Source organism: Candoia aspera, chromosome 9, assembly GCF_035149785.1.
Source record: "Candoia aspera isolate rCanAsp1 chromosome 9, rCanAsp1.hap2, whole genome shotgun sequence".
In the NCBI taxonomy this organism is placed as follows: domain Eukaryota; kingdom Metazoa; phylum Chordata; class Lepidosauria; order Squamata; family Boidae; genus Candoia; species Candoia aspera.
Genome location: NC_086161.1, coordinates 10,339,108 through 10,359,859, shown reverse-complemented (window position 1 = coordinate 10,359,859; position 20,752 = coordinate 10,339,108). Strand labels below are relative to the sequence as shown.

Here is a 20,752-nt window from a genome sequence, read left to right as displayed (position 1 = left end):
GATTCACTGAAGTTGCTTTGAATATATTGTTAAATAAGGTGCGGGTGTGTATATGTGCTTAATAAAATCATATAAACGATGGTTTATAGGATTCAAGTAAGTAACTAAGTTGATGTTTAGTAATAAATGACTAAGCTGGCTAGGTTGTATCCTGTGAAAACAATAGTGTGACATTGTCAGAAACATAAATAATTAGAAAACCAGTGTGTGATCAAGGTGTGACATATTTTACGAATAATAAAACAAAACTCAGCCACATTAAGGGAAATAAAATCACATTGATTGAAAAGTAGCAACTGTAAATAACAGATCTGGATGGCCTGGAAATTTAACAAGATGGAAACTTATGAATTATGAGCTGCAGCTGGGCATCTTTATTATAAGGGTAATATAGTCCCCCACTGGGGGAGAGGGGGCGGTAATATAAATCAAATAAATAAATAAAGCAAAATGTGGGTTAATGTTTCAGGCACTCCTTTATCACAAGGGCAGAGTTTTTGTTAAATGAGACATCCTATAATTTCCCCTCAATAAAAGCTGTTGGGAAGTCATTAAATCCTGAATTTGGAAATTGTTACTTGGTTCTGGTTTCTCTTCGGAACCTATGAATCTTTTGCCATTTATCCATCATTAGAGCCTTCTCTTTGTAGAACCGGAGAGTTATGGCCCTACTACTTGGCAGCAGCTCTTAGAAACCGTCTTCTTCCCATATAATATAAACTGTGGCCTGGCTATCTGTATGGTGTATATTTTATGAATGTGTAAATTGTTGATTGGTCTTGGACTGCAAAGATAATTTAAGTTGATTTTGTTATTAGTGTGTTTTACCCTTATCTATAATAAAATATTTGAGTGGATTCCTGAATCCAACATCGGCCTGTTGCTGCATGCAACAGAAAAAAGAAAATGGAGAAAGGGTGCATCAAAGGTGCAGAGGATGGCTAGCAGGATGGCTGTTTTGAGGCATCCGGATCTCACTTGTGTTCCTGGAGGCCAAAATGGCATCTAGCCGGCAAGCAAGAATCCACTGGAATGGACCTCTTCTTGCTTGTCACCGGAGTAGAAAGTGACCATTGAAAAACAAAGACAAGTCATTGAGGAAATTGAACATTCCCTTAATGTTACAGTTCCCTTGTAGCTGCACATGTTGCACAGAGGTGACGAAGACTCAGAAAGAGGGAAAGAGAGGCTTCTACAAATCTCACGAGTCCTGAACCACTTAGATGGCCCACGTTTTGGAAGTTATTTCTGATCTTTACATTTATTTTTGAAATCTGTGTATAAAGCCAAAGGCTTCTGTCCTTGCTGGTAGAGACTTAAGCCCTAGTGAAATGCTTTAGTTCCCCTCTTTACCTTTGCAGCAGATTTAAGGCATGAAATAAAGGCATCTTCCAAATTAAGCACAAAGCAATTTTGTTTCTGCAATTCTTCTCTGTTCCTGGGAGCTGGAAGGTGGGACTAAGCTGTTGGCAGATGCTGGGAAAGCCTTTAGCCCAGGAGAGGTCAAAAAAGTCACACACCAAGCATTTCTATAAAAATAATTTATTTACAGAAAGCAAAAACAAAAGCAAAACACATTTAAAGGACTTAGCTCCCTTTGGAGCAAGCCTTGCTCGGCTACATTGCCGGCAGAGAGAAAAAGAGGAAGTAAGAACAAGTCGGGGCAGGTTTCCTCCCCCCAGGCTATTGTGCATGAAGCACGTGAGAGGAGACAATCTAATACAACCCCTTCACCTGGCCAAAATGATTTGATACAATAGCAGTCTTAATCGTTAGTAGGAAAACCTCAACACTCCCCTTTTTATACTATAGATTAAGATGCAAACCAATCTTCTCTGACTTTATATGTCTTTCCATTCACATTACTTTACCATTATCTCCCCTTTGGTTTAACAGAAAGCTACCATTCTTCTTCCTGTGTTTTTCCAAACCTAGGTTGTTATAATTCCAAGGCTTTTTAATGTGAAATGCCTTTTCATGCAGGCTTCAAAATCAAGCTGTTTTTCTGACGTGAACAGCAGCAAATCATCAACATAAATGCACAGATACATACAGCCTTGTTTGTCCTTCTTCATATATACACAGGGATCTGCTTTTCCTTTTTTTTCAAAACCAAAATTCTGCAATTTTTCATCTACTTTTTGGTTCCAGGATCTAGCAGCTTGTTTTAACCCATAGATTGACTTCTGCAGTTCACAGACTAGATTCTCCCCTTTTTCATAGCCAGGGGGTTGCTGCATGTATAATCTGTGGTCTAAATCACCATAGAGAAATGCAGTCTGAATGTCATAGTGGTTAACTGACATTCCTTTTAGTGCAGCAACTTTTAACAGTAATCTAATTGATTCACCTTTAGTAACTGGTGCAAAAGTCTTGTCAAAGTCTAAATATTTCCTTTGAGTGAACCCTTTTGCAACCAATCTTGCTTTATATTTTTGAATTTTGCCATCAGCATCCCTTTTCAGTTTGAAAACCCACCTACAACCCAGACAGCGTTCATTGGGAGGTAGATTTACCAGTTTCCATGTTTTATTTTCTTTCAAGGATGCTAATTCCTGTTGCATGGCAGAATGCCAATTTTGTGCAATCTCAGGTGGTAAAGCATTCATTTGTTCTAAGGACTCAGGTTCTGTGAATATGTGAAAAGCCTTTACTGTTTCAGCCTGAAAACGTGATGGAGGAACGCCTTTATTACTCCTCTGAGATCTGCGAGGTAATACAGGGCTTAAATTTTCACTCCTATCACTTTCCTGAGAAGCATCTGTCTCATCAGACAGATCTTCAGTTTGCTTTTCTGGTTTAATGTCCTCATCAGGCAAAAGATCACCATCAGCAAGTCCTTGCTGTTCTCTTGTGGTGGTCAGTTCAACTGGAGAGCTAGAATTTAATCTCCCCCAGTTCTGTTCAGCAAAAGAAGCGCTTTTGCTAATTATTAATTTCTCTCCCATTATGAACCTGTAGCTCCTCTGGCTTTGTTCATAGCCAACAAAGATGGCTTTCTTTGTTGTGGGGCCTCCTTTCCTTCTCTGCTGTTTTGGAATGTGAACCCATGCAGTGCTACCAAACACTCTAAGATGGTTTACCTTTGGTTTCACACCATAAAACAAATGGAATGGAGTGTCCTGAATCACAGAGTTATAGAACCTGTTCTGTACATAAGTGGCAGTAGATATTGCCTCTCCCCAGTACTTAAAACATAATCGTGAATCTTTTAACATGCATTCCATCGCATTTTGCAAGGTTCTGCCCTTTCTTTCAGCAACACCATTTTGCTGAGGGGTGTACGGGTTAGAAAGAATTTGTTCTATCCCCTTTTCCACTAGGAACCTTTTGAATTTGTGAGAAAGGTATTCTCCTCCTCTATCACATTGGAGTGCAGATACAGGCCTAGGGAATTTTCCATTTGCCCATGTCACAAAACTTTTAAATTTCTCAAATGCCTCATCTTTATGTTTTAAGATGTAGATAAATGTGTATCTTGAGAAATCATCAATGATTGTCATTGCATACCTTGCTTGTCCAAGACTTGGAGCAAAAGGACCAATAATGTCAGAGTGTACAATTTCCAAAGGTCTAGTTGTAACTCTGTCACTGTGCTTACTCACAGGAGCTTTTAGTGTTTTGCATTCTTTGCAAACTACACAGTCTAAGTATTTATCACAGGGTTTTATCTTTAGGTCAGCACACAGCTGTGACATTTGTGCTATATACTTGAAATTAGCATGACCAAATCTCCTGTGCATCAGGTGTACACATTGGTCATGATATGGTGTGTTGCCAACTGCAGCCTTGCAGCTTGGCTTCCTTGCATTTTGCACAATGTACAAGGAGTCTTTTAACATACCAGTAGCACACAATTTCCCATTTTTACGTATCTCACAACCATTTTTCTTAAATGTTATGATATACCCTGTTGCAGCCAATTGTGCCACAGATAAAAGGTTTGATTGTAAATTTGGCACATACAACACACCTTTTACAGTTTCTCCTAAGCAGGATAAATACAAGTCACTTTGTCTCATAATTTTGGTCACAGACCCATCAGCCAAAGATACACTTTGTCTTTCAGTTCTAGACAGTGACACAAAAGAGCTTTTACAATTACATAAATGACAACTGGCCCCAGAATCTAACACCCATACATCAGAATTACCCTTCTCAGCAACCTGTGCAATTTGGGTTGTCTGAAGAGCCTTCTTCTGTGTTGCCCTTGTGTTTTTCTTCTCTGTCTTTCTACTCTTGGGTCTCATGGCACAGTCTCTTTGCAAATGTCTAGCTGAACCACAAGTGAAGCATTGCTGGCTGGCTAGCGCTGTGGCCTCAGGTTCCTTTCCCTTCTTTTCCCTCATTTTCTGGTCTTGCAGCTTTCCAGAAGAGATGGGGGGGGGATCTTTCCTCTCTCTTCTCCCATTCAGCGAGTAAACGCTGTGTGACATACGATAGGGTGAGGTCTGCTTCAGGCATAGCCTCCAGGGTACAAATCAGTGTGTCCCACGTTTCATTCAGTGAGGACGGGAGGATATAGGATTTTGTGAGAGGTGTAAATTCCATTCCTCTCTCCTGCAACTCAACAAACAGCTGCTGAATATAATGCAGGTGCTCAGGAAGGCTATCTCCTTCTGCAGCGTAGGCTCTGTACAGCTTTTTCGTCAGAGTAACTTTTCTCCCTGCTGTTGCCTTTACATATAAGTCTCTCAAAGCATCCCAAAGCTGCTTTGCAGACTGCATGCCTCGCATGTGGACTAGCTGATTGTCCTCAACTCCCAAGATAATGGTGGCTCTAGCCCGCTCATCCTGTCTCAGCCATTCAGCACTGAGATTTGGGGGGGTTTGCTCACCAATTTGCAGCCAAAGATCCTCTCTGCGAAGATACATTTCCATCTTCAGGGCCCAGTTCAAATAGTTGGTCTCTGATAGGCGCTCCAGAGGCATCGCTGAGGGCTGGGAGGTAGCCATGGCTTCTTCCTTCTTTTGCAAGTCACCTCAGCTAGCTTCTAAGTCCTGTAGACCGGCAGTTGCTGGAAAATCTCCAGGTGGCTCCAAAGAAAATCTTCACAGGTCTTTGCTACCTGCCTTTAAATTGTGCATGAGGTGTGGAGTTGATCTCTCTTTTCTCTCTGGGTTTTACTGGGCACATAACCTGTTGGCAGATGCTGGGAAAGCCTTTAGCCCAGGAGAGGTCAAAAAAGTCACACACCAAGCATTTCTATAAAAATAATTTATTTACAGAAAGCAAAAACAAAAGCAAAACACATTTAAAGGACTTAGCTCCCTTTGGAGCAAGCCTTGCTCGGCTGCATTGCCGGCAGAGAGAAAAAGAGGAAGTAAGAACAAGTCCGGGCAGGTTTCCTCCCCCCAGGCTATTTTGCATGAAGCACGTGAGAGGAGACAATCTAATACAACCCCTTCACCTGGCCAAAATGATTTGATACAATAGCAGTCTTAATCGTTAGTAGGAAAACCTCAACATAAGCTAGCAAAGGAAAGAGAGCCATGTTGGTCCACAAGGGATGGGAATCCACTGTAGTTGGGCCATGCTTTTCTTGGGACTGGTTGAAAGATTGTGGAAGGTCTCTTCCCCTCCCTTCTTCAATCCATCCCTCCATGGGAAGAGGATCATTTTAGCCCTGAAGATCCTGGGGGCTCTGATCTGCGGTGATGGATCAAGGATTGAAAACACCTCTGTATTTGGATTTCCTTCTAGCTCTGTGCCCCTCCAGCACTTTTTATGTTTTATGCTACATAATCACATCTTCCAAGCTGCTGTTCTTCGGAGGAATTAAAATCCATCTTTTCTGCACTGGGCATCCTAGGATAGAATGAGTTGGAGAGAAAATGGCAAGCAGGAAACAATTTCTGTGGAGTCCTTGGTGCTCTCTGAGCTTGGTTGCTTGCTTGTTGGTTGTGTTTGGACAAGTACAAACACACTGCAGAAACCCAGAGCACCAGAAAAAGGAAACAGACTGCGTTTACAACATCTTCCAACAAAATGGATACCCATGCAACTTTATCAAAAAGTGCCTGACCATTCAACCTGCTACAGCACAACCAACTCAAGTTATGAGAAGGATAACACTGCCATACATCAAAAGCATCTCAGAAGCAACCAACAGACTATTACAACCACATGGCATCACTGTAGCACACAAACCAACTAAAGCCCTCCAGAACATCTTAAATAAACCCAAGACCCAGTAGCCCAAGAAGAAAAAAACAGGAGTCATCTACAACATACAGTGTAAGGACTGTAACAGCCACTATGTAGGACAGACAGGGAGAAGATTGGCAGAGCACTTCCATGAACACCAACTAGCAGTCAGAAGACACAGTGAAAACTCCTTAATCTCACAACACATGGACAGACTAAACCATAGTTTCAACTGAGAAACTGTGAGCATCCTAGACAAAGCTAAATCCAAGATTGCTAGGGAATTCCTGGAAGCTTGGCATTCAGACTAATCAGCTATCAGTAGACACACAGAGATAAACCACATTTGCACACCATTCAAAAGAGACAATAAAAAAGCTAAGAAGGAAACAAAATACCAGAACCCATCCTCTCCAACACCCAGATAGGCAGGGGTTAACACCAGGCAAACAATCAAACAAGCAGAAAACAATACCCTACTCAAGGAACTACCAAGGAGAAAACCACACCCTCACCAACATGGGCAGGGCAAGCTACTGTATAGAAACAGGGAGCAAATTCCACACTCACTAGCATGTTGTTGTTATCTAGTTGATAATGAAAGCAAATCACCAAGCTCAGAGAGCACCAAGGAGTCCATAATTCAGCCCTATATTCTCTTCTATAGGAAACAATTCCCTTTCTTCTTATCTTTTAAAACTCCAGGTTGCTAATTTTTTAATAACCATCTGAATTGGTTGGGAGAAAAGAGTTTGGTAGAATTATATGTTAAACTGCTGAGCTGCTGAGCTTGCCGATCGGAAGGTCGGCGGTTCGAATCCGTGTGATGGGGTGAGCTCCCGTTGCTAGTCCCAGCTCCTGCCAACCTAGCAGTTCAAAAACATGCAAATGTGAGTCGATTAATAGGTACCGCTTTGGCAGGCAGGTAACGTCGTTCCGTTTAGTCATGCCGGCCACATGACCATGGAAGTGTCTGCAGACAAACGCCGGCTCTTCGGCTTTGAAACGGAGATGAGCACCACCCCCTAGAATCGGAAATGACTGGACTTAATGTCAAGGGAAACCTTTACCTTTACCTTAAAGGCATCTGGGTGATTTGATGGTTTGGGACAGGCTGTCTTTAAAAGTTTTTTTTTTTTTTAAAGAAGGCCAAACTGATTTAACTGGGACAAGAGACAGGAGTTTTTGTACTGTTTGTCGTAACTGACGAATGCCTTTTCCAAATGGTTTTTCCATCTCCTGTTAATGTTCGTTCACTTGCATTGCATAGCTTGGGCATAAGATAGCAGGCTTCACCCTGAGTTTGGCAAAGGTATGTTTGAGAGTAAACATTGAAATGGGCAGAGAAATTTCCTTTTATGTTTTGTGAGATATGCAAAACCAGTGTTTTGAAATTCACAGTGAATGATGAATGGGACAAGTACAGCTCTACTTGGAGGAGTTGGATTGGGGCAATTTTATTCCTTCATGGAGAAGGCTGGCAAATAGAAACATTCAGGATTGCTTAACTTCTTTCTTCTTGGCAGATGGCTACCCTGGAGGAAGTGGATTGTCCTCAAGTATGTAATCTGCAATGTACATACCTGTTGTTTTGGGATTAATTTGTGTGTGTGTGTTCGGTGGTGGCCAAATTTTTCTGGCCTTTGATTATGGTTTAGATTGTCCTTTAAAATTTGTTTAATATGAACAATAGAATACGGTTCTTTGCACAGTTCTTCTATTCTTTGCAAACAGAATGTTTTTTTTCCCAGTAAATTTAGAAGCAGGGGATGGAAGCAAAAGTTTTCCCATGGTTAGTTTTAGACACAGGGTATTTTGTCTCTGACAAAGCAAGGGGAATAGGAAGATCTTTTGGTTTCTTTGCTGAGTGGATATATATGCATTTATAATAGAGATGGCAGTCTTTGTCAAATGCAAACATATGTAGTTGTGTGGTCCAAGATGAAAAAGGCAATATAAATATGTATTGGAATGTAAAGAAATAATGTATAAAAAGATTGTTAAATGTATTGGTTGACTGTTTGATCATAAATCTTCAGAGGTGCTCAATTTTGAGTCCCATCTTCAATCCTGGATATAAATGAAACTGAGCAAATACCTATTGTGTTTTACAAGAATAAATATTCAATAAAAATAAGAGTAAGTAAATAAATAAATATGCATTTATTTACCATTATTTTCATCCTGAATCAAAATTTAAACCCATTCTAGATGCATTGAAAAGATCCAAGGGCTTTTTATAAAAAGCATGGGTCGCTCTTTCTGTTTATGTTTGGAGAGTCTCTAACTCTGAGGAAGAGGAAAGTTGCAGTAATAAAGTTGGTATTTTTTTGACTTGGCTAAAAGTTTTATCGTGCACGGTACGTTTTATATTCACTTTGTTCCCCCTAGAATCTGTAATTCCGAGGAAGAGGAGAGGAAGGAATAGTCCCTGAAATGTCAGAAAGCACTTGCAGTAATATAGTTAGCATTTTTTTTGATTTGGCTACAGGTTTTACCATATGCACGTTCAGACACGGTACATCTTATATATACGATTTGTTCCCCCTAGAATCTGTAATGGTTTAATCACATGCTGTTGAAATCCTTCTATTGTGCTTCAAGTGACCTATATGGGGATGATATGCCCCAACGCTCTAGGTTTCTTCCTGTGTGCAATGAGATTTTTAACACACAATCTTCTTCCTGTTCCAGGTAACACCTGATAGTCGCCATGAGAGCCACAATTGTAAGACCCTTCCACAGCTGCTGATAAAGATGATCCACAAGTCTCGTAAGTCCACCGTCTCTTCCTTCTCCCCCCTGTGCTGCATACTGTCTGATGATCTGAAAATAAATATTTTATATCCGCTGGGTAGAGGGAAAAATGAGAGAAAGTGAAGTTGCAATCCTAAATGCCAGCAAGGAAACCACAAAGATAATAATTGTGCAGCATTTCTTTGTGGCAGGTTTATAGTTTTTAAAAGAGGATTTAACATCTGAAATAAAAGTTCATTTGTTACGTCACCGGGCTTGTTTTTTAAAACACTGATTTAAATCGAGATTCTCCTTGGCTTTTTTTACTGTCTAAAAAACGTTGTATACGGATTGGGATAGCGATGTATGGTCAGTCACCAGTTAGATTAATAGTTTTAAAGATTTTCAACATCTGTAGAGAATTCCCCAAAGACCTGGGCAGCAGCTTCAGGGTTTTAAAATTTGGATTGTTGGGTTGCACCCAAAGATTGCACAACTGAAAAGCAGCTTTCCTTCTCCACCCATTCCTTCTCCAAAAGCGTTTCCAGATAATTGGGGGTGAGGCCAGGGTCATTTATTGTTTGAATGGTGTCACATGGAACTGCAAAATGGGGCAGAGGAAGCTTTCATGGAGTAGAACCCACTGCAGAGTTTCAAGTGGTTCACCTCTGGAACTGCAGTTCTGTCTGGCATTACCTACAGGTGTCACGATGGATGTCTTGGCTTTAACTTTTGGAGAAGTATTGCAGGGGAGAGAAAGAGAAAGAAATGCTTAGTTGTACAAATTGCTTTCCAGCTGCATTGTACCTTGCTGGATACAAGACTTTATTTTTCAGTGAAAAATGTTTACTTGTATGTTCCCAATTGATCAGAATGAACAGTAGTGTCAATAAACATCTGTAAATACAGTATTATTAAAAACCAAGGCATATCACCACAGTCTCAGCAGGTATCAGCACTTGGCTGAGGTTGTCTGGCTTGGAAACTAAGCAGAATCAGCCAGGTTAGTATTTGGATGGGAGAGCACCAGAATATTCCAGGACTAGACTGGGAAGTCAAATAAATAAATACAAATCTCAGAAGAAGGCAATGACAAGCCACTTACATATTATTGCCAGTTCTGCTTGTGTCAAAATCATATCAACGTAAGTGCTGTTTACTAAAATGTACACAAATAGATAAGTTCACTTTTTAGCTTGTTAATTACACTTTGGTGCTCTTTGTTTCAGCCTCTCAAATTCTCAGATTCGTTTGCTATACGGCAGCCTTTTCTCTTTTTCTGTGCTATTGTGATTGGACCAAGTAATGCACCTTACATTCCTTTGTACAGAATTTGAAAGGAAGAAAGAAATATGTTTTTAAAAATGACCTACTTGACTATTTAAGTTCAAAAGGAACTTAAATATGTGATGGGATTATACCCAAATCCAAATAAATTTACATTGATTCTTTCAAGGATCCTGGGAGAAACTGCAGTACTTTTATCACACGCAGTGCCATGCTGGATTGGACCCTTTGAGCCCATCTAGTCCATAGCAGTCTGTTCTCACAGTGGTCAATGAACTGCAGAAGGAAGCCCATGAGTCTCCCAGCAGATGGCCTTCAGAGGCAGTCCCACTACCATCAAGGCTAAAAGCCACCGATCCCCGTGACTTCTATAAATTGGTCCAATTTTTTTTGAAGGCAGCCTAGCTAGTAGCTAGCACCACATTGCATGGTAGCAAATTCCAAAGTTGAAGTATGTCTTGTGTCAGAGTATTCCCTTTTGTTTGTCCTGATTCTTCCAAGATTCAATTTCATTGGGAGACCTCTGGTTCTAGTATTTTGGGAAGGGGAAGACATCTTCTCCTTGTCTACTTTATCCACACCATGCTTAATTTTCTACACCTCAGTTATGTCCCCTCTCATTCGCCTCCTTTCTAGGCTAAAAAGCCTCACATGTTGCAACCTTTTCTGATAGGGAAGCTGTTGCAGTCCTTGATCATCATAGTTGTCCTTCTCTGAACCTTCTCTAGTTCTACTATGTCCTTTTTGAGGTGCAATCTTCCAAAAATTCCATAAAAGCAGCAGCTTGCTGGTCATTCGCTCAATAAGACTTGACCGCTGTAATAATATGAAGTTCAAAAAGTGTATTTTTATTTATATTTTGAATTTTGTCACCACCCATCTCACTCAGAGAGCGACTCTGGGCGGTTTACGATAAAACTAAAAATAAATACAGATTAAAATACAATAAAAACAGTACTTCTTAAATATAAATATAAATATAAATATAAATATAAATATAAATATAAATATAAAATCTAAGATGGAGATATTAAAAGTTCTTAATTTAAATTCATCTGTTACATCATTCTTTTTCTCTCTTGAACAGCTGGAGTATTTTAATGTGTCTGTTGTTAAAATGTTAAAAAAATTGTATATTTCCTTGCCAAATTGTGAAAAAAACAAGGAAGAAAAGCATTTAAAAACAACAGAACACATTTTGATTGCTAGAGGAAGTAACTTGGGATATTTAAATACTGATATGGAGTTGGGAGTAAAAGAGACCTATATTGAGGCTTTGATAAAGACACTTATTTAATTGATTAAAAGGCAGGTACTTTTTGTAATCACTAGATTATCTTATTTAGTAATCGAGGAAGAACAGTCTACCAGCACTCATAACAGATCCAGACCACAAACCATTATAAATAATAGCAGAATTTACAATTTTAAATAACATGTGTTATAATTATAAGTCATCAGAGAGTAGGAATAATGGATTAATTAACTCCTTAATAAACTGTTGAATATCAAATGTGCTAACCGTACCTAGCATTAAAGCTCAGTGGAACACAGGCTGAGAACTAATGAGTTGGTTCACAGAGGACATTGCACAAAGTCATCTGAAGACTTTACATTTGCACAGCAAACTAAGCTGAGTTCATACATTAGCTTTTTCTTTCTCTTTTATTTTCTGTGTGGTGTATTAACCCAGTCTATTAGGTTAGTTTAGGGTTCAATCTACTATACAAACCCAGAAAAGGGATTAACCAAGTTAAGTATGTTTTGCAAACTCTGCCAGTGTGAAGTACTTAGAGGAGTTAATTTGCTAGGCACTGCATAATCTTCTTTTAAATAGGTTGCTTAACAGCATTTCTGGAGCTCCAGGACGATAATCTGGCCATCTGTTCAGTTTTCTTTTCCTGCCCTGTGATTTATAGAATTAATGGTGGATACACAGCTGTAGTGTTAGTGAGTGGGTGGCATCCAAATAAAATTAGGCTCTCTGTTCTCAACACTGTAGAGAAATTAGAGTAGAGTCATGTGTTTTTTAATTTCATCTTTAAAAATGTATCTCCAAGCTGGGAGAACAAGAAGAGTAGATGCTGTAAACTAAGCTAACTTTCCATTGGTTTACAGATATGCATCTTTTATTGGTTCAAAAATATCAGTGGAGAAATACCTTAGTTTTTGCCTAAGCATTAGATTTCTTTCCCCCTCACAAGTACCAAGAATTTTTTTTTTCATGTCAGAAGCACCTACCAAGGCACTTCTGTATTGAAGGGATTTGCCAGTGACGTCACTGTTGCCCGGGGGATGCCCGAGGGGGCTCCTTTCATGTCCCTGTTATTTTCCCACCAAAGTGGTACCTATTCATCTACTTGCATGCTTTCGAACTGCTAGGTTAGCAGGAGCTGGGACAAATTGATGAGAGCTCACTCCATCACATGGCTCATGCTCTCGGGTTTCAAACTGCCAAGCTGCCGACCTTAATGGTCCTCTGATTCAGTGTCTTAACCACTGAGCCACTGCTTCCCCCTGTTCCAAGTAACACCCCGAACCTTGCTTTCCTTTCTTACTAAGACTTTGACTACTTTTTCAAGATGGCTTGAAGCAGAAACAGCTTCAGCTCATGCACCCTCATCTCTCTTTCTCCTTCTGTGCACACAGCAGGCAGAATGCAATAAGCTTTGCCTTAGTTGTGTTGTTTGTCCAGTTACCAAGACCTATACATTGTGTTTGCCATTGATTACAACAAGCCAGGTTCAAAATGTGGCTTCTTATGCTGGTTTGAGCTAGCCATTTTAAAACTTAATTGCATTCATAGGTGCAGACAGAGCAGCAGCTAATTGCTCATTTAAAGTGGGGAGCTGAAGCTTACAAATTCCATGATAGCACCTATTTTTTGTTGTTTGTTTGTTTTTGTTTTAATGGAAAGCATTAGTGTTCAGAATATTGAAAAGCCATGCCCACTGTTATTCATTCATTCATTCATTCATTCATTCATTCATTCATTCATTCATTCATTCAAATTTACTAAGCTAACTCTCCCCCCTCTTCCATATTTTAGAATATCTGTTTTACATTTGAAGGATTCCCCTCTTGAAGGATTCAGGGTTAACATCTTTACTCTTTTCTTTGTTCAGGGTGGAAGATACTTGGAGTATTGGCTATATTTTTGCTGATGGTGTGGTATACGATATCCCGGGAAGAAAGGTATATACAGCTGTGAGTGTATTTCTTTAAAAAAAATGGATACAGGAAGTTGCTGATTACCCTATCTCCTTTCTAGGATAGGTTTATTATATGGACAATGCCATCTAGAAGCCATTGTTCAGAATTGTCAGCCAGTTTAATATCTCTGTATCTATCTCTATCTCTATCTCTATCATCTCTATCATCTCTCTATCTCTATTTCTATCTCTAGAATTTTTGGCCAGGGTATGTAGAAGAGATGATTTCTGTTCTGAATCCTAAGCTCCATTATTGTTTATTGGTCTATTTCTAACACAGATAATTTCTAACACATTATTTATAACAATAAAATTATAAAAATAATACAAAAATGTACCCGCTAGTCCAACAATAGGATTTCGTACATTCTGTGTAATGGGCAGAAGGAATATCCTTAAGTAACAGGAGGAAGAGCTGCAACCAAGATAATGGTCAGATAAAAGAAATTTGAGTCCAGGCCAGATCTGTAACCCAAGTAAGCATCTCAGACATCCTCCCTAGTTCTCATGAAGATAAAAGGAGGGAGCAGGGGAGCACATTCATACCTGCAAGATTGATGTCATCCTTCGAGGTAGTCCAGGCCAGGAAACTAAAATCATGACCACCAATGCTACTTTTATTGTAAGGTTACAATAACAGAATCTCACAAGTCTGAATGCACTTCCCCCTTCCTGACTTTATGTTCTAGAGAACTAGGGAAGGTGAATTCTGAGACCCTTACTCAAATTACATTCCCGCTTTGGAATCAGATTTTGTTTATCAGACCATTGTGTAGCTGCTCTTCCTCTTGTCTCTCAAGATTATTCTCACAGGCCATTATGGATTGTATTTATCTATCAAATTTCGTCACCGCCCATCTCCCTTAAAAGAGGGACTCTGGGCGGTTTACAGTAAAGCTAAAAAGGGATTAAAATGCAATAAAAACAAGATCTTTTAAATAAAAATATAAATATAAAATGGCATCCAGGATGACAATATTAAAAGTTCTGATTTAAATTCATAAGTACACGGGAACCACTTTAAGGCACTAGCTACCCCCAGGATTGACTACCCCTCTTCCCGCCCCAAGCAAGATGGCAGAGCCAGGTCTTTAACCCTTTCCGGAAGGCCGGGAGAGAGGGGGTCTGCCTCATCTCTGGGGAAAAAGTGTTCCACAGGGCGGGGCCCACGGCAGAGAAGGCTCGCTTCCTGGGCCCTGCCAGTCGACAGTCTCTCATGGATGGGGTCCGTGACATGCCCTCTCTGCCTGACTGAGTGGGATGAGTCGATTTTGTTACAATAACCCTGTAATAAAAGTACTAGTTTGTGTGACTTGGTTTGGTCTACCTTGAAAGGCTGACGCTCTGCACTTGATTGTGAGCAGACTGGAGCAGGAAAATAACAATAATAATAATACCACTTTCCCCCTCCTCGCCATTTATCTTCCAGTTTTGATTTCCATTTCCAAGATGACAAGATGACTTGTCCTTTTAGAGAGATAGAGAAGAAAGCTTCACAACTCATATCAAAGTGAGTAATGGGGCTAGTTGTTTGTTGGAGGAATGAGATCATTGCAGAATTTTTCTGCTTGGTTTTCCTGGACTTCAAGTGGGAAGGAGTGTAGTGGGATCAAAGAAATATTGCTAAATAAGAAAGGAAAAATAGATAGAGAAGCTGCCAGCAGTCCCTGAATCATATCATCATCTTTTCTTCCTGAACTTTAGTTACACACGGGATCCTCCACTGTTTTTACAGCTAAAGGATTACTTCTGGGTAAAGACCCCCTCACTTTATGAATTGCCTTATGGTACAAAAGGAACAGGTAAGCAAACTATATGTTTCCCTCTCTTCTTCCTTCTTACCATAAAGCTTCTATTTTCATCTTGGTTCTGTCTTGAGTCTGGTTTTGTTGGACAATTTCCCCCCTCATTTGTTAATTCTTGTTGGGATTATTGCCCAACCTATTAAGTTTCATTTGCCTGACAGACCTGAACCTGATGCACATGTGTGTTAGTTTTTAGCTATTTTGCCCTCCTCTAAATTTCTCTAAGCATCCACTATATTGTCTCCAGATGGTCTCCAGGCAAATCGAGGACTACGTAGCGTCCCACGATGGAGTTGCATTCAATTCTTTTGATGTCTTTCTTTCAGATTATACACTCAAATAACTATTTGAGAAGTTAACTCCACTGCCTAACTGAACTAAGTTTATTTGGTATTTACAGTTACTGGCAATCAGAGTAGATAAGCTGTGTGTTGGTAAGGAAGGGTGGAAGTGGAGAAAGAAAAAGATAGTTATGGTCCCTTGCTCTCTCTCTTATTCTGATTACCTCTTTTGTGGGGTCCTTGGTGTTCTCTGAGCTTGGTTATTTGCTTGCAGAAGTTTCTGTCATGAGTACTGATGGTGAGCAGGAGGGGGCCTCTATCCAGGGGGGAAAACGCATGCGTAGTACTGAAGAGTTAAGCAGCCATTCAAAGAGACACAGATCAGACCCGCCTTAACTTTGGGGTTTATCTGTCTGGGTTTTTCCCACACTTCTTCAGTTTGTCAGGATTTTCTGTCTAATGTAGCAGTAATAAAGCACTAGAGACCTATTCCTTGTCTCAGCATGGCTCCTGGCTGTTAGGACAGTTTCATTACCCAACTAGGTAACATCATCAGTGCAACAGGGCAAGCCAGAGATATGCCTACACTCTTATTTTACAAATACACATTTGTAATTTCAGGCCAGTGACTAATTTTAGCTGCAAGATTACCTTGTCACATATAACCAGCTGCATTCAATATATGCCAATACATTATGATGAGAGCCAGTTTGGTGTAGAGGTTAAGGCATCAGGCTGGAAACCAGGAGATTGTGAGTTCTAGTCCCACCTTGGGCACAAAGCCAGCTGGGTGACCTTGGGCCAGTCACTCTTTCTCAGCCCTAGGAAGGAGGCAATGGCAAACCACTTCCAAAATCTTGCCAAGAGAACTGCATGGACTGTCCCAGCAGTCGCCAGGAGTCAAGACTGACTCGAAGGCACCAAAAAAACCAACAACTACCCCCAAACCAAAACATTATGATACAGGTTTAAAATGCTATTGAGCCATAAAAAAGAATTTTGATTTCAGAGACAGTTGTTTAAGCTCTTTCACCAGTATTGCTGTGGTTATGATCTGGAGTCTAATGTCTATGGACCTCTTTTTCTGCTTAAAAATTAGTCTCTCTGAAAGTAATTTTTCATCTCAGGACAAAGAAAAAGGCAGAATTTATAAAACTTGGTGATTTGCAACTCTGTGATTTGGTTAACGATTCCATTTTTATCTCTGATTAAGCCACGTTTATCCATTAAAAAAAATAACCATATTAATCATTTCAGCTGTTTGACCCTTTTAACTTCATTGTTTTTGCTGCAGTAGGTGAAAATTTCAATCAGCATAAATGCACTAGAAACACTTTTGCTTCGCAAGAATGGATCCTTTATAAAGTTGCTCTTGGTTGGAATTTCAACCACGCTAACAACACAGAGGAATGTATTTTGTCTCCAACTGCCCCAGGCTGAGATATAAGCTACATCACTGAGTCAGTTATCAAAAAAAGTGACAGATATTGAATAAACTTTCTTACTTTTCCAGGAAGAGATAAACTCCAAAACCAAGCACAATTCAAGGATTTCTATACAAAGATGGAACATAATGTTTCCTGGTCTTTGTTTCACCTTAAGACAGACCTGCCATTGTATACAAGCATTACTCAGTGAAGAGCCCATTGTGTTGCAAAATGTGTTAGATTCTGCTTATTAGTTAGTGTAATCTTAGTTTTATTTCTCTATGTATTGATCTGGTGTTTCCATTAATTTTCCAATGCACTAGTTAATGACAGGCAAATAGCATTCCCCACCCCCCACCCCAGTAATACTGTACGAAATGTGTTTTGAAAAGCTGAACTTTTCATACTTTATTAAATTATTTAGTAACACGGATCTCTTTTTAAATGTGTTAAATACCAGACCTTTGGGGGGAAAAAAACTGTTAAGAAAGGACATCTAATTTATTCTTATTACCTTGTTGGCATTTTCATCTTCCAGAAGGTGAAAGAAAGAACAGTAGAAGCAGCTATCCTTACCCTTGTCTTGATTAACAGGAAAAAACTAATTGTAAAATGAAAACCTTGGCCGAAAGTGGCAAGGTCACCTTGAGTTTTATCCCACTCGGGGAAAGGGGAAACTAAACATGTTCAGCCATTCAACCTGGATTTTAGCAATGCTTATTGCAACAAGGTTAAGGAGATATTTGTTGTCATTTTCTCAGTATAAATCTCCAGGAAGAAAGAAGTTCCAGATTAACGGGCATTTTGGTGAAGGAAAACATTGAAAGATCCATGAGTACACAGTTAAATGAGCAAAGAAGATGTGAAGAAAACACATAGCTGCAATGTAGTTCTGGTGAACTCAGTTTGAGAAGGAAAATGTATAGGAAATATACCTTAAGTAAAGTATGTTAAGGTAGACTACAAGAGAAGTAGATATTGTTGCACTGAAAGCACCAAGGTTATTGAAGTTCTGAATAAGCTGAAGGTTGAATAAGATGGTAAAAACAAAAAAAGGGAGAATTTAGAGTGTTCCCATAAATTTCTTGAAAAGAATTGGAGAAAAGCTGAAGAGTTGCAAAACTAAGGAAATATGTTCTCCAACTTCCAAAAGGAGAAAAAGAAAATCCAAAATCCAGGCATTCAGAAACCTGCCATCTTGATGCTGATACTTGACAGTATCTAGACTAGGTCATTAAGCAGTTAGATTGTGAACATTTAGAGGGAGAAATACTTGTATTCACAAAGAGATAGCATAGGTTTCTGAACTATAAATCTTGTCAGATTAATTAACTTAAATACTTTCAAGATAAAAATAGCATCTAAAGGAAACCTGACAGGATAAGGAACTGGGTCAAAACTGATAAAGGTGTATGAACTTTCAGTCTGATATTTAGGATTCTTCTGTTGTTCCTAATATCTATATGTCTTAACCAGGATAATGTAAACTAGCCTTCTTAACTGCCTGTGTTGTTTGCTCTGCAGAGGAAATTCTCCTGCGTCTTCTAGCAATCACAAGTTACTCTCTTCCTGAAAGCATTCAAAGGTAATATCAGTTCATCTATTTTTCTCTTTTTTAAGTTTTAAGATTTGTAAAAACGTTCTGTGCCATCTTTTCTCTTGAGAATTAAAAAAAAATGATGTATTTGGCAGTTTGCCCAAATTTGAAATAATTTTTAAAATAAATTGTTATCTCCCAGGGAACCCCTAGTGATCTCTTGCAGAACCCTAGGGTGCCACGGAACCCTTGTGAGAAACCCTGCTTTATAGGATTCATATCAGCATAGATCTTACTTAAAGACTTTACTGTTAGCAGTGTCTACAATTTCACAAGTGTTAATCTGAGAATGGGAGGCATTAAGAGAGTTCACTGAAGGTGGGGAACATGCTTGGAGAGCTAAGAGACATGTCTTGGGTGTGTCACTTAATAATAAAAAGGCTTGTTCTAGGCCTTTTCCAGGTTGGAATGGAGTCTTTCCTTTCAGCTTCAGGCTACTTTTACCCAAAAGGTGTAAGTGCTTCCTGAAAGTCCCCATGGGCATCACACAGTAATATCCAGTAGGCAAGAATCTCCTACAGTCACTTGCACGAACAAATATAACCATCATGGGATAAAGTGCAATAGACAGAGAAGTGCCTATAACCCCAAAGGATCAGCAGCTGTATTCTGTTTGGACTAGAATATGATTGGTTCTAATGTTTCCTTAGTTTCTTCTGGTTAAGTAGTGTTTGATGTAAAGAAGATTTTTAAGGGCAGCGCGTGAGGAAATCCAAGTTATATTTATCAGATAAGGAAGATTGGAAGATTAGAGGAAGACTGTATTTAGAAAGAGATTCTCGTGTAAATGTAAGTTTAAGAAGTTGTATTACAAAAGATGCAAGGATATACACAACAGCGTTAAATGTAGGTCTTGATTAATGGCTTTTCCTTGAGGCATGAACAATCAATATTGCCAGAGAATGTTGATATACTTAACTGTCAAAAGGACTTGCCAGACACACCCAGGACAGAGTTCCCTTTTGTTAAATCTGCCATTCTCCACATGGAGATGTTTGAATAACCTTATGTCACATATGCTTGGAAAGGTCATCCTCAGGCCCTGTTTAGTATCCTGGGATTCATGGCTTCAATGCAAGTGTTGGGGATAGCACAAGCCTTGAGCCAGTAGGAGGTGCAAATTAGGGATGGGGGGCAGCTCAGGCAACAAAATGAACTTAAGAAGTTACACAAGACAACACAGACCAATTTCTCCCTTCCTGCAGCCTGACTGGCAGTGGATCTCCAAAGTGCCGGGCAGAAAAAAGTATTTCCCATCATCTTGGACCCTATGCTTTTAACTGGAAATTAACACAGGTCAACTTCTTGCAAAGTCTGAGTTCATGCACTGAGCTATGTTCCTGCTGTTCTTCAACTTCCTTAAAAAATCAACCATGAAATTGCAACACTGTGGGAAAACACACCAACTCCTCTATAGCCTTAAAAGAGCAGGAGGTTCAGTTTGCACTGAAGACCCTGAGAGGGCTTCTCGATTAGAGCTTGCTAGTATCCCTTCCTTTCTACTTCTGGTCTAATTTCTCCTTCTGCATATTGCATGGTTAGGCTTCACCCTCTTGTTAGACAGCTTCCTGTGGCTCTCAGCTTGCCTGTACAAAGTTTGCTTGAAAGAAATGGCACAACAGCTCCTGCCCAATTCCTGCCCACATGCTCTCCGATTCATTAGCCTTCCTGACTGTTGTTCTTGATCAAATGTCTGAACATGAAATCATGGCATTGAGTGGAATCAGAGGTTTGTCTGCTTATGGGGAAATGAAATCATTTATAGCATTTGAAGCCAAGACATAAACCTCAAAACTCCAAAAAGGAAGAAAAGCTTGGCAGATGTGTGAGAACTGATTGCTCAGCCCAGCTATGGCTTTAATAAACGAGTTTGGGTGGGAGGGTACAGAGGCATGGAATAATTCTCCATCTATTGAAAGTCCTCTTTTGCCTGTTTTGCAGCTTGAAGTGCCGGAGATGTGCGGTTGTTGGGAATGGCCACCGGCTGAGAAACAGCTCTATGGGAGAAGTTATTAACAAATACGATGTTGTGATCAGGTATGGAGAAGCAGAGGAGCAGATGTTTTTCTGTGTGATTTCCATTTATACCACAGTGGACCAATTACTCGTAATGGGAAATCTGAACCAGACAATATTAGGGCATAACCTTTATGTTACAATGTTTGATACTGGGATGCCTCCTCCACCAACATCTCAGAAATATTACTGCACCGATTCTTGAGGAAAGAACATGATCTGGGCTCCTGTTCCATGTCCCCT

General features: G+C 39.7%; 2 protein-coding genes across 3 annotated transcripts in view; both read left to right on the top strand.

The window, feature by feature from the left end:
• FAM118B (family with sequence similarity 118 member B) overlaps positions 1–20,752 on the top strand; it is a 257,749-nt gene that overhangs the window by 192,727 nt on the left and 44,270 nt on the right. The window lies entirely within an intron of this gene.
• ST3GAL4 (ST3 beta-galactoside alpha-2,3-sialyltransferase 4) overlaps positions 1–20,752 on the top strand; it is a 117,538-nt gene that overhangs the window by 88,092 nt on the left and 8,694 nt on the right. Inside the window, exons 5-10 of one of the 2 annotated variants that reach the window (XM_063310968.1) lie at positions 8,843–8,921; positions 13,297–13,378; positions 14,813–14,893; positions 15,088–15,185; positions 18,421–18,481; positions 20,435–20,530. In XM_063310968.1, coding sequence (XP_063167038.1) covers positions 8,843–8,921; positions 13,297–13,378; positions 14,813–14,893; positions 15,088–15,185; positions 18,421–18,481; positions 20,435–20,530 — 497 coding nt within the window. The remainder of the gene's footprint in view (positions 1–8,842; positions 8,922–13,296; positions 13,379–14,812; positions 14,894–15,087; positions 15,186–18,420; positions 18,482–20,434; positions 20,531–20,752) is intronic. The other variant, XM_063310969.1, reaches the window with a different exon arrangement.